Below are 13,589 nucleotides of genomic sequence, written 5' to 3'. Positions count from 1 at the left end.
TCTAATGTGAGAGTTTCACCTAAAAAAATACAGAAGAAGGCAGAGGTTGCATAGGATGGGTCAGATCTTTCCATGCAGCTTATTGCTTGGGAAGGCAGTAGCCGGATGTGGTTAAGAGCATGGATTGGGCATCAGACAGTCCCAAATTAGAATCCCAGCTCTGCCATTTACCAACTGTATAGTACTGGGCAAGTGACTTAATTTCTGTATCTCTCAGTTTCATTATTTGTAAAAAAGGAAGGCACTATTACTTGCTTTGCAGGATTAAATGAAGGCATGTTTCTGAAATTATATGATACAGTGTCTGGAAACATCTCGGCACAGTGGCTGGTATGGTACTGGTACTGAGTTCCCGTAAATCTTGGTCCCCTCTCCCCCAAGCCTGTGCCGAATGTTGGCCATCTCTAAAATCACATTGGTGAAGCTGTGATTGCTTTTACTGCTACGTCACTGCTCTCCTCCAGTTCTTTTCTTCATTACCTTTCTGCCCTATCTCCCAATTTTACCCTTGAACCTAGTTAAGTCTCTCTCTGGTGTAACCTCATTTTCCATCCAGAGCAATGATAACTTAATTTCTAAAAAATCGGTCTTCTTTAGATTAAATTCAAAGTACCTACAACAATGATTATGATTAAAAGTGATGGCAATGGTGATAAGAATAACGTGGGAATTTCTTATTCACTTTGTCTTCTAGATTGTAAGTTTCAAAGAACATGACTGTCTTTTTCAGCCCTAAACCCCTCACTCCTGGACCAGGAATGGTTGTTGAATGAATGAGTCTGATATTTCAAGTAGCTTTGACTATGCCATTTAATCTTCTTGATTTCTGCACAGTTAGTCCAAATGAGTATTTGTTGATTTGTATGTTCACTTCTCCTATTACAGAACGTTCTTCCTCTATGGAATAGAATTCTTAAACGTATGCTTGTGTTGATACCTCCAAAGATGGACCATGCTGATGTGTTTTAATAAGCGTCATATGTGCACATTAAATATCAATAAGTTAGAACATGACAGGAAATAATGTTGTTGAAATGTCGCGGTCTACACAGGGAAAAAGAACTCTAGTAGGTTGATTTTAAGGTTTGAGGACAGGGGGTCCTGGGAAAAGTTCTGAGAATGGAGGCATCACATTCCTTCCCACACTTAGCACATAACTCTGCATGGGTTTAGTTTCATTTCAGAAGTGAAGTATTCACAGACTCTGAACATGCCTTGTAAGCTTGGCCCTCGGAGGGCAGCAGTTAAACTTGGAGAGCCTTTCTAAGATGACAGTCTGCTGAAGTCTAAAGTAAACTTTTACAAGTGCCTATAAATACTTTAACAGACTATATAAAATTTCTCCCTTACCCTAATGGCTTTTATATGTAAGATGTGACATAATGACCTGGAAAAGCAAGAGGCCCATGGGGTCAGATAATCCATTACCTTGGCAATGTGAGGTGCATAAATTGCAAAGCATTAATTTCACGTAAATACCCTGAGTCTTCTCTAAGTTTTCTTTTATCTGGAGAATACAAATATGTTCACACTTTTCATAATTGAGGAATGAAAATGTTTGAGATAAACAGCACATCTCCTGTAAGGCCAAAAACTTCTCTAGAAAATATGTCAGTCTCATGTCCCTGTGGGTAGAGTTCAGTATTTGCAGAGTCATCAATTATAATATTCTGGATTTAACAGAGATACAAAGATTCCAGTCTATTTCCATGTTCCAAACCTGTCCAAGCCCAGCTTTATTTCCAGGCTTTACTCTCCCTTAGGCAAATGTAACTGATAACTGATTTAATGTTTAAAAATGTCCTCTGTCCAAAAGTTCTTTTTACAGATCTAATCTATATCTGTCTTGTTTCAATTTAAAACAATTTCCATTAGATGTGCTAATGCATTCATCAACAAATACGTATAGGGTTCTTTGATTTACCAGGGGCTGTGTGTGGAAATCAAGAGCAGAAAGTACAGTGGTCATGACTAATTGCCAAATGGTTAGTACAGAAAATAGCAACTTTGAGGTTCAGAGGAAGAAGAAAGTGGAGGAGGAGGAATTGGAACTGGATCTTGAAAGATGGTTGGGATATGGGTAAATCAAGAAAAAAAAGGAAAGGCAAAGAGGATGGGAAATAAATGGCGGGAGGAAAAGCACAGAGGTAGGAAGAAAATGAAGAGGCCAATTTACCTGGAAATGAGGCTTTTGGAAGGGGAGTGGAAGAGGCAAGTCTGGAGGAGCAGATTGGAACCCGTCTGCGTAGGTCCTCGAATGCCATACTAAACAGGACAGACTCTGTGCTATAAACTAGTGGCCTCAAAAGCCAGGCACTATGTAGGACCATCATCTGGGTACAGGAAAATGTTTATTCTCTATCTAAAAAAAGAAAGGTTAATTTCTTACTAATATTTCTTGCATGTATTGACAATATTGTATATGTGTCGTTTATTCATAAATATACGTACATGGTGATGCACGCTCAAATGTTTTACTGGTAGAGATGCATATTCAAAAAAGTTTAGAGGCAGACTACTTCTACAGATGATGACTGATTAAAAATTTTCACTTAGCCAGTGACATATTCAAAGCAGTATTTTAGGAAGATAATTCTGGCAGCAGTTGTACAGAATCGGAAGAAGCAGTTAGTTGGCAACTGCAGCAATTCAGAGGGCTTAAATAATGGTAGCCACAGTGGGAATGGAAAGAAGGGGGAGAGTACCAGAGACATTTTGATGATCTTGTTCCTTTCATGGTGAGATTTTCCCTTAGCAAGAGCAGTCAGCAATCACTTTGGGAGCCAAGGATGGAGCAGTGCTCAAGAAGATGAGTTTTTTGGCTCAAAACCAATTGCAAAAATGTATTGATACTACCAAATGTGTTGTGGTCTGAAAACTGAAACTTAAATGGAACCAAGAATAAAAATTATGATTAATTTATTGGTCAAAAACAAGTTTAGATAACTTTGCAAATCATTTTATGCACAAGGAAAATCTTTAAAAATGTAGATAACATCCTTTCCACCATAACCCTAAAAAAGAGCACTTGGAAGGGTTAACAGGAGCAGCTTAAAGATTGTGCCTTCATTATAAAACATCTATGCTTCATATCTGTTGTTCGGTGTTGAAAAGGGATCCCAGAAATGTTCTCACCTCAGTTGCTTGTTGGAGATGCATTGCTTGTTGATAATCTCTGATTCAAGTACAAACACTTTTGTGCTCCCTCAGACAGCACCATCTTCACAAGAAATGCAATTTAGAGGATCATATTGGTGAATGTGAATTTGCAAGAGAGGTCTTGGTACTTGTACTTGATTTATCATCATTTCTTAAAAATTGCACTATTTGTTTAACTTCCCCACTTGATGTTTTTGCAAGGTAGAAATCTTAATGGAAGTGTGATTCAGAGTTCAAATCTATCATTAAGCAGGCTTTCTATTACCCCCTTGCAGATAAAAACACTCTAAATAACGATAGGGAAAAAGAAATAGTATGTTTTAAAATTCCAGCTAGATCAAGCCTGTGATCCCTACATGATACTAACATTATCTTAGAAATATATTACTGAAAGAGCCCTACTATCAGGCATTTTAAATAAGAAAAACAAATTCACATATTTTAACTCTAGTCAAGCATCAGATACAAACTTAACATTTGTCTCAGTCAAGTTAAACTAGACTACAGATTGAGTGTGCATGTGTGTGGTGTAATTATTTTGGCTGAAAATGAGTAGAATGTAGTATCGAAAAATAAATATAATGTATTGACAGACATAAAAATTAAGGAGATAAGATTAAAAGTTCCACATTAAGTAGAAGTGAATATTCTCATACACTGCTGGTGGGAATATATATTGGTTAGCTTTTTTTAGGGCATTGGTGACATGTTTCAAGAGCCTTAAAAATGTTTATACTATTTAGACTCATTATTTCTACTTTTAAGAACTTGCCCTAAGGATAAAAACCTTAAATATCCAACAATAAGAGAATAGCTAAAAAAATTAAGAATCACTTTCTTGAAGATTATTGATTATTATTATAGATAGAGGCCACATATGCCATGATTTTTAAGTGGAAAATGTAGTATAAAATTATATATAAAAACCACTTTATATATGTATACAAATGCATGCATACAAAAACTATAAGGAAATAAAATATGCTTATAGGTTGTTTTTGTTTTCTAATTTCTTTATAGTTTTCCATTTTTTAAAGGATATATTGTTTTATAATCAGAAAAAATATTGAAGTAAAAAATTAAAGAGAGATGTCAGAGCTTAAAATGCAGATACCTATAATTTAATACAATTAGCTGTTGGAAAGATTTCTGTGACCATAATATATTTATTTAATGACTTGATCAACAGGAGCTATTGATGTAATAATTTTGACTAGATCCGTCTGTGCTACAAAAGTAGGTAAATGTATTAACGACTGAAGCAAATGTAGAAGTTGAAGCACATCTAATTAACTAGGCTACTGGGCTTTGGTTTCACAAAAAGAGCATATCTTAACTTTCTGAACTGAAGAGTCACTAGTATGCTTTATTTATGTATTTATTTTTCATAACATCTTTATTGGAATATAATTGCTTTACATTGTTGTGTTAGTTGCTGCTGTATAACAAAGTGAATGAGCTATATGTATATATATATCCCCTCCCTCTTACGTCTCCCTCCCACCCTCCCTATCCCACCCCTCTAGGTGGTCACAAAGCACCAAGCTGATCTCCCTGTGCTATGCGGCTGCTTCCCACTAGCTATCTATTTTACATTTGGTAGTGTATATATGTCCATGCCACTCTCCGAAAAGGTAGTAGCTGTATTTATACTTATATAAATATATTTATTCACTCATTCATTCATCCAGTCAGTCAATAAACAGTTTTTCAGCACTTGTTACACATCAGGTACTGGACCAGGGTTATGAAAAAGAGAAACGAGTGTCTCAGAAAATTAGTGGTCTAGTGGGGAGATCAACTTGTAAGTGTGGTTGAAAATGAACAGAGAGATCCGTGTGAAGTTCTAGAAGAACACTGAGAAAGGAACAACCAACTTTTCCCTAGAGTTAGGGGAGCCTTCCCAGGTAAAGTAATGTTAGTGATGGGCTTTGTCGAATGAATAGGAGTTTGCCAGATGGAAAAGTTGAAGGGGCATTCTAGATAGGAAGAAGAGCATCTACAAAGGACCAGAAATCTGAGATATCATGGCCTCTCAGGTCAGGGACTGGTAGGAAATGTGATGTGGCTGGAGCTTATGATGAGAGGTAGAAGCAGGATGATAAGAGTGGAAAACTGGGTTAGGGCCAGAAATGGCCTTCACACCATGGTAGTCACAGCATTTCTACTTCAGTGATGATTAATAGTGATTTTCCTGGCTAATAGAATCCTAATCATTATAATGAGGTAGGACTGTTCACTTTGAATTATGGAAATTATAACTGTTATGACCTGCTCCACAAACACAGGTTATAAATATGATCACATCCTTCAATCTCCTTTATAGTTAATCATCCAAGCCTCTACAGGCCTTATTAGCAGGAAGTCTGTTACCTCCTCCTGAGGTCTCTGGGGCTTGACTCAGGGCAAATGGGTCAGTCCTCCTCCAGAAACCTGTGGCTGGGTCCACCTGTGAGTACGACTCCTTCTGGCTGCTGCACGGCACTGTTTGCAGCCCTAAGTTACAGTGGTGCCCATTTTGGGGAGCAAGGTTACAACTCCCTTTGTTGATATTCCCATCCTCAGTTCTCTAAATCATAACCTCTGTTAGGGTGGCTGGATCTGGAGGAGCTCCTGGACTTGGCCACATGCTAGACTACAATTAGCCCTTCCCCTGAATCTTAGGCCACTGTGTTGAGCCCAGGTCAATAACCCAGACTCCTTTCTTCATCAAGATCACTTTATTTTAGTGCTTTCCAGGACCTTCCCTGCCCCGGGACTTTAGTCATTGTCACCCTGACCCAACAGTTCTCTCATCCCCAGTCCTCTGTCCAAGGAAGCAGGGGTGAGGACCCTGGGCTTTCCTCCCAGAAGACCCTGGGCTCCTCTTACACTCTGATTTATCTCCTGCCCAGTGTCCAGGTTGTTCCTCCAGATAGCTCAAGGGGAAGCAGCTAGCAAGACGGAGTTTTAAAAAGTTTGTTGCCCTGCCCCAATGCCCCCCAAAACTGTCTAATTGCTTTATATTTACATGGCTAAGAAAGATACAAGTGATTCTTCCAAGAACAAAAGATCTTCCTCCAAGTGATTTTCTGTTCCTGCCTATAAAGAGTAGTAGTTGTAATTTACTTCACTAAAATAATGAATCTTTGTGTAACCATGCCCCCTGTTTTAAAAACATCAGTGATAATGTGCTTATATATTATATAATGAATTATGTAACTTGTCCAAGGTGGAAATAGGTCTCAACCCCAAAACCTGTATGCTTAACCACTATGCTTACTGCCTCATCTCATTCAGTTTATATACTAATATGTCATTATTTATTCTTTAATTCAGATACTGCACTTATACTAGTCAAGTTTATTGCAGTATTAGGCATCTCTAAATGCAGCACTCTTTTGAATTGTTGATAAAGGGGAGCTGGACAACAAGTGTATTTATGAGCTAGCGCATATATGTGGAAATTGAGTATATTTACTGTAAGCGAAAATTGTGTTTTCTCCACACAATGGGTGTCAGAACGGAGAAGAGTACTTATACATAGTTCTGGCAGTACTGAAACAGAGTAGTAAACAGGCATTTGGGTTAATACACTTTGTTAACAAATAGTGTTCTTTAGAATTCATGATTTGGGAAATCTATCTACAAGGCTGGATTAATCTAAGTTTATTTTATTTTGGCCCACTCTTAGTGCAAGTGCAGGACAGTCAGTTGACCTTTTCAGTTTATTGCTTTAACTCTCAGACTACTTATCTTTAAATTTGGTAATAACAAAACAAAAAATAAACTCCAGCCAGATTGTTTTCACCTTTTCTCATAGGCACTATTTTCCCAATAGCATTATTACTCTCATCAGTAAAATGAAAGTGAAATGCATGTGTCTTATTTCATAAACAAAGACAAAACTCTGACACATTATCTGTAGTTTATGTTCTTTTAGAGAAAAACTGTAATGCCATAAAAGTTTGTTGTGCTATCTGAAGTTCTTAATAAAAATTCCAGGAGGTCAAGAGATCTCTGGGCGGTTTCATTACATTTATGGAGGAACTAATTGCCTATCTTCTGACAAAACCTCAATGAGAGCTGACTCCTAGCCAGCTCAGCCCAGGGTCCTCCCTCTCACCTCCAATTCTAAGGTTTATTTCATGTGCTTGCCTTAGGCTGGTGCTGTAAACCACTGAGCCAGGGCCACAGCTGTGAGCTAGGATTCCTGCGGAGCTATTCATTTACCCTAGTTTCACTACAAGATGAGATCCCTGCATTTGACCTTGTATCACTTTGTTGTGTTGCTGTCATTATTATTGTTTTATTATTGTTGTTGTTGTTATTTTTGTTACTTTATATACTTAAAATGCCTAGCTTTGAAACCAGTTTGGATTTGAGATACACAATAAATTCTATTATTTAAAAATGATAAATGCAGACATCTTTATATCAACTTTATTCAGTTTTCAGATTTATTAAGCTTTTTTACTTTATACAGAAACTAAAAATTCTGATTGGCCTTCAGTTTTTAAAGTGAGGAAACAATTTCTATTTCTTTGGATTTGGATATGCTCTATGTTGGAATGAGGGCCTATTCCGTGCTGAAAGAGGTTATGTGTTTTTCTATGAGCTAGATGAAATTTGTGTTTCTCCCTTGGCTTGGTATGCATTATGTATAAACAAAGATGTTCTACGGTTCCTAGGGAAGAGGAATGAGAAAGATGCCTCCTTCCTAGTTCTCTCACAGGATTTCCCAGGAAATCATTGGCACAGACTGAAGTTCATGGAGTGATGTAGAGTGAAGCTAACAGACAATTCTTGAAAGCCTACTATGTGCCAGGAACTGTGCTTCATATGTATTTGCCTGGTCTCATTTAATTTTCTTAACAAAGTCATGAGGCAATTCCCCTTTTCCTTATTGTGTAGATGAGGAAACTGAGGCTCAGAGAGATTGGGCAACTAATCTAAAGTCAAAGAGCCAGAAGTGGCAGAGCAGGGAATCAAACAATGTTTATTGAGATTCCACAGCCAACACCTTTCTGTGCCCCATGCTGCCTGTCTGTGGACTCAGGTGACCTGGGGGCTCTAACTCCACACTAAAGTCAGGGTCTAGTGCTGAATGAAGTCCCATGCATTTCTCTTAGGTTCTAGGGACAATCAGAATGTCAGAGTGGAAAAGGGACTTCGCAGCTCAGTCAGGTATTTGCTTAACCACTGGTTTCCTAACCTCTTCTGTTTGGGCCTTAACCTTGAATGTGGAGTAAGATGGGGACTGAACTTCTCCAGGGCTGGGAGGTGGCTCTGTCTCCTCAGGGCCAGCCATGCACCAGCTATGCTGTTGTTGTTTGGAGGCCTTAGCATTCCTCACTTCAAACCGATTACTTTTTTGTTATCTTAGTATAACATCATTGGTTATCTGGCTGATTTGAAATGTGAAGGAGACTAATCCTGTACGGTAATGACTTGCAAGTAGAACACCAAATCTATGGGGCTATTCAGGGCATTGGCTTTTAAAAATTGATTTTTCTCTAACTTGTGCTAACTGTCCCTTGATCCCTATTTAGAGAACTCCATCGTTTTAATAACTTGGTACTGTTTTGCTGGTAAATGAGGAGATATGTAAACAGAAAGTTTTTTCCCCTTCTTTATGGATCTAAAAACATGTTCAGAATTTTCATTTGCAGCACTTTATCCTTTTTTATTTTTTTCTATGTTGCAAGCAAAATGTCATTTGATTTAAATTGACACTAAGCACATTTCTGTTAGAGGAGCCAGTGACTATGGTCTTTAGATATAGACTGATTATATTTCTTAATCCAACAACAGTTTAAGTTTGTGCTCTGAGTGTGAGTCGATGGTTAGACTCTGTGGAGCAGGCAGTGGGTACTTCACGATTCTTCTTCAGCAGGGGCTCAGATGACTTTGGAAGATTGTCCTGAGTATCTAGATGCCCCTTCTCTCTTTGGGTAAAAGTGTGTGCTCTGTGCCTGGCTATCCACTATGTAGTTTTATAATTCATTCATTGAATGTCTGTTGCATGGCAGACACAGATTGTCTTCATCACACCTCATTTCATCCTCACAGCCACCCGGGGAAGGTGTTATGTTATGAGCATGTAATATTCCCTCCACTCTTTAGATAAGGAAGCTGAAGTTCAGGTAGATCTATTTCCCAGTGGTTACACAGCTAGTGCCTATTAATAGCAGGGCTCACCAGATCTGTCTGCCTTTTTCAACTATAACATTTTGCCTGGAAATGAGCTAGCAGGAAAGTTTTAGGAAATGAGGTTGAGACAGTGGTAGAGGGCTTTGAATTTTACTAGTGAGGCACCACACTTTGGATTCATTTATTCATTCAAGACCTATTTATTGGGCACCTAATATGTGCCAAACAGTCTGGGCACTGGGGGCATCACATTGAATCACAAAGCTTAAATACCTGCCTTTGAGAAGCTTACAGTATGGCTCTTGGAGGTTTTGAACAGAGAAATGACATGCTCTGGTATAAGTTTTACAAGAGTCTTGCTGTCTGCAGTGCAGACCATCAGCTGCAGAGGGGCACAGGCTGAGGCAGGGAGACCAGTTAGGAAGACTGTTTTGCAACAGTCCAGGCAAAAGAAGGTGGGGCTTGGACCAGCGTGGTAGCAGAGGTAAAAAGTTGGATTCTAGATGGACTTAGAAGAAAACACCAATGGGATTTGCTGAACAATTGGATGTGGACATTGCTTGTCTAGGCTTTAATTGGAACTCAGGTCAGCCTGCCTCCTAAACCTGCGCTCTTTTAATTATGTTAAAATGCTCAAGTGTAAAGTAGCTTCACAATATTCAGTTTAGTGAGAAACGTAGCTCCTTTTCAATGCCTTGGCACTAGACTTGTGAAAGCAGAATACTTGTTGGTGTCCAGAGGAGGCAGGACAGAGCTCCATTTCCCAGGAGCATTTATCATCCAGGCTGAGGTCGACCAGCCCGCTCCCTTGAAGAAGGCCACGTGCCTGGGTGACAGCAGTTGGTTATACTCGACGTCTGTAGTGTGTCCATCTCGGAGCCATTCAGAGTCCTTCCCTATGGTTTCCCTGCAGTGAGGCAAGAGGACAGATCTTATTAATAAGATTTAAGCCCAGCTTCACGTGTTTCTGCCTTTGTTATTTCTCAGAAACCACATCATCAGGTCCAAATCAGAAATGAGTTTTAATTCTTGGTCAAAAAGTGGAACTTTTAGCATACTGTTTGACCATTGTAGTTAGCTTTTACGGAGCGGACACAGTCACTCAAAAATGGTTCTAGATACACCAGATCTGCTAGTAGCTTTAATAACTGCAGGATACAAGTTTGTATTTCCCAAGTCAATGAAATAGCCACCAAGCTGTTTGTGTGTTAATGAGATGAATAAAATGTCATTCTCATTCAGTTCATTTTCATTGACCTTAAGTGAATGACCTTCTATTTCCAAGAAGGAGGGGAACATGACCCTGGGTAAACATAAACATTGCATCTGCTTCACAATCATTACATTACTAAGGATAGCATGGGCCGCTAGCTATACTTGTGGATTTAGACTAAGAAGCAACCCCCAACACACCTTGTCTTGAAGTAGAGGCAAATGATTGGGTTTCAGTTAATCATTGGAAGGCCTCATGATCTGTCTAGAGCCTAACTGCATCTTCTGGATGCAATCTAATATCCCAATGAACTTGGCTGGCCATCCATTGGGTCCTACTGGGCAGGTTGTCCAGTTAAGGATATGAATAGAGGCTCTCAATTCCTGGCTGACATTTATCACAACCCCTTTCTTCATTAACCTGCCCTGGAGATCAGCCCTGAGGGTACTCCTTTGCTGTGTCAGCCACACCCTAAATCAGGCAACCACAAGAGCAAGAGATGAATGCACATGCCTCTGATTCCCTCCTGCCTCCAGAATGCAGATAAGAGGCCCTGCCATTTTTCAAAAATTCAAAAGCAACTGAAGAATCACTTGTTTTATTTTATTATTTTTCCCAGGGCTGCGTCCAAAGAGGACTCTGCGTTTGGTGCTCTGGACTGCAGAGGAGCAAGGTGGAATCGGTGCCTTGCAGTATTACCAATTACACAAGGTAAGAGAGCAGCCATGGACTGCTGGGCATTTGCACATGTAATATCAGTGTAAATACAGCAAAAACACTGATGCTTTTAGTTTAAGAATTTCCTCTATTGTCCTGAAGACTCAGCAATACTTTGCGGTAGGCTGGCCCTGGCAAACACCCCTTGCAGAAGTCTTCATCCAGCTCCATAAAGGAGAATGCACTGGTGGGCTGAGGGTGCTGGGATGGAGCTGAGTGATTTTCTATTTCTCCATTAGTCTGTAGCCTTAGGAACATTCCACCTGCTATGTGGCCATTTTCCTAAACTCTCTAGTTCTGCTATCCTCATGTATGCCAGAGAAATAGTAATAGGTTAACATTCCCTGTTCCTACTGAGTCCACCCCCATTCCCCAATGTCCCAAATCCTCCTGGGAGCGCTAGTATTTGAAAGCCACATCCTGAGACCTTGAGTCAGCCAGGAGCATTGATAATAGCCATGGGAATAGCAGCAACGAGAGGTCTCAGACCTGGGAATGTGGAGGACAGTGTGGTTTGACAGTGACCAATATAAGGCAAAAGTGAAGCTTGAAACAAGAAGGTGATAGTGGAAGATCATAAATAGAAATAAAAGACCACGTTTAAGACAGGGGACAGGGACTCCCAAGGCAAAAGAAATAAAAGCAAAAATAAATAAGTGAGATCTAATCAAACTTGAAAGCTTTTGCACAGCAAAGGAAACCACCAACAAAACAAAAAGGCAATCTACGGAGTGGGAGAAAATATTTGCAAATGACCCGATCGACAAAGGATTAATAGCCAAAATACGCAAACAACTCATACAACTCAATGTCAAAAAATGGGCAGAAGACCTAATAAGACATTTCTCCAAAGAAGACATACAGATGGCCAACAGGCACATGAAAAGATACTCAACATCTCTAATTATTAGAGAAATTCAAATCAGAACCACAATGAGGTATCACCTCACACCAGTCAGAATGACCATCATCAAAATGTCTACAGATAATAAATGCTGGAGAGGGTGTGGAGAAAAGGGAACCCTTGTGCACTGTTAGTGGGAATGTAAATTGGTGCAGCCACTGTGGAAAACAGTATGGAGGTTCCTTAAAAAACTAAAAGTAGAGCTACCATATGGTTCAGCAATCTTACTCCTAGGCATATATCTGGAAAAGATGAAAACTCTAATTCGAAAAGATACATGTACCCCAATGTTCACAGCAGCACTATTTACAATAGGCAAGACATGGAAACAACCCAAGTGCCCATCAACAGACTTAAGAAGATGTGGTACCTGTATACAATGGAATATTATTACTCAGTCATAAAAAAAGAAATATTGCCATTTGCAGCCACATGGATGGACCTAGTGAATATCATACTAAGTGAAGTAGGTCAGACAGAGAAAGATAAATATTATATGATATCACTTATATGTGGAATCTAAAAATAATACAAAAGAATGTATCAATATATACAAAACAGAAACAGACTCACAGACGTAGAAAACAAACTATGGTTACCAAAGGGGAAAGGGGGTGGGGGCAGGGATAAATTACGGGTATGGCATTAACAGATACAAACTACTATACATAAAATAGGTAAGTAACAAGGATTTACTGTATAGCACAAGATATACAGATATATAGTATCTTGTAATAACCTATAATGGAAAATAGTCTGAAAAATATATATATATAACTGAATCACTTTGCTGTCCACCTGAAACTAACACAATATTGTAAATCAACTAAACTTCAATTTAAAAAAAATGGGGGACAAGGAGATTAATATCAAGAACAACCTTTGAGAGAGCGGAGAGAGGGCAAAATGTACAAGCTGAGAAATACTCTGGACCACATCAAATGTTTGTTCAAAGAGGAACTCCCCAATCAGTGGGTGTGCTGCTGAGCAATGAGTGCTGGGCAGGGGAGCAGGGTCTGGTCTGCTGGATTGTTCTCCCTGCATCTCCAGATTAGAAGGAACACATCTTATAAACTTAAATTATCAAAATCAGAGAGAGGTCTTTTGTTTTCTGAGTTGTGTTTATATCCTTTTTGATCATTTGACAAAGTCAGTCTCTATTACCCTATTTCAGTTATTTAGAGCTTAAAAATAATAAGTTTAGTTAGGGTCATGAATTTGGTCACTGAGTATCGTTACTTTCTGTGCAAAGGAGGACCATGCTTTATGCCCAACTCTTTCACCACTTCAATTCTTATGGCCTCAAGTGTTCCTGGGGAATAAGATTATTCCAGATTATGCCCTTTGGTGGGTGGGTCAGTAGCATCATCTTCTCTATGTTGTGGTGGACGAGAACATCAGATAGGAGTCGTTCTTGGCCCAGCAACATTCAATTAATATTCTCTGAGCACCTACTGGCTCAGG

The 13,589-nt window shown here is 39.2% G+C and overlaps 1 protein-coding gene across 5 annotated transcripts in view; it reads left to right on the top strand.

Annotated features, from left to right (window-relative positions):
* CPQ (carboxypeptidase Q) overlaps positions 1-13,589 on the top strand; it is a 498,122-nt gene that overhangs the window by 367,951 nt on the left and 116,582 nt on the right. For all 5 annotated transcript variants that reach the window (XM_036830877.1, XM_036830874.1, XM_036830876.1 and 2 more), the window contains one exon: positions 11,124-11,215. In XM_036830877.1, coding sequence (XP_036686772.1) covers positions 11,124-11,215 — 92 coding nt within the window. The remainder of the gene's footprint in view (positions 1-11,123; positions 11,216-13,589) is intronic.

Source organism: Balaenoptera musculus, chromosome 17, assembly GCF_009873245.2.
Source record: "Balaenoptera musculus isolate JJ_BM4_2016_0621 chromosome 17, mBalMus1.pri.v3, whole genome shotgun sequence".
Lineage (NCBI taxonomy): Eukaryota > Metazoa > Chordata > Mammalia > Artiodactyla > Balaenopteridae > Balaenoptera > Balaenoptera musculus.
Note: the sequence above shows the minus strand (reverse complement) of the source record. Positions and strands in the feature narration are given on the sequence as shown.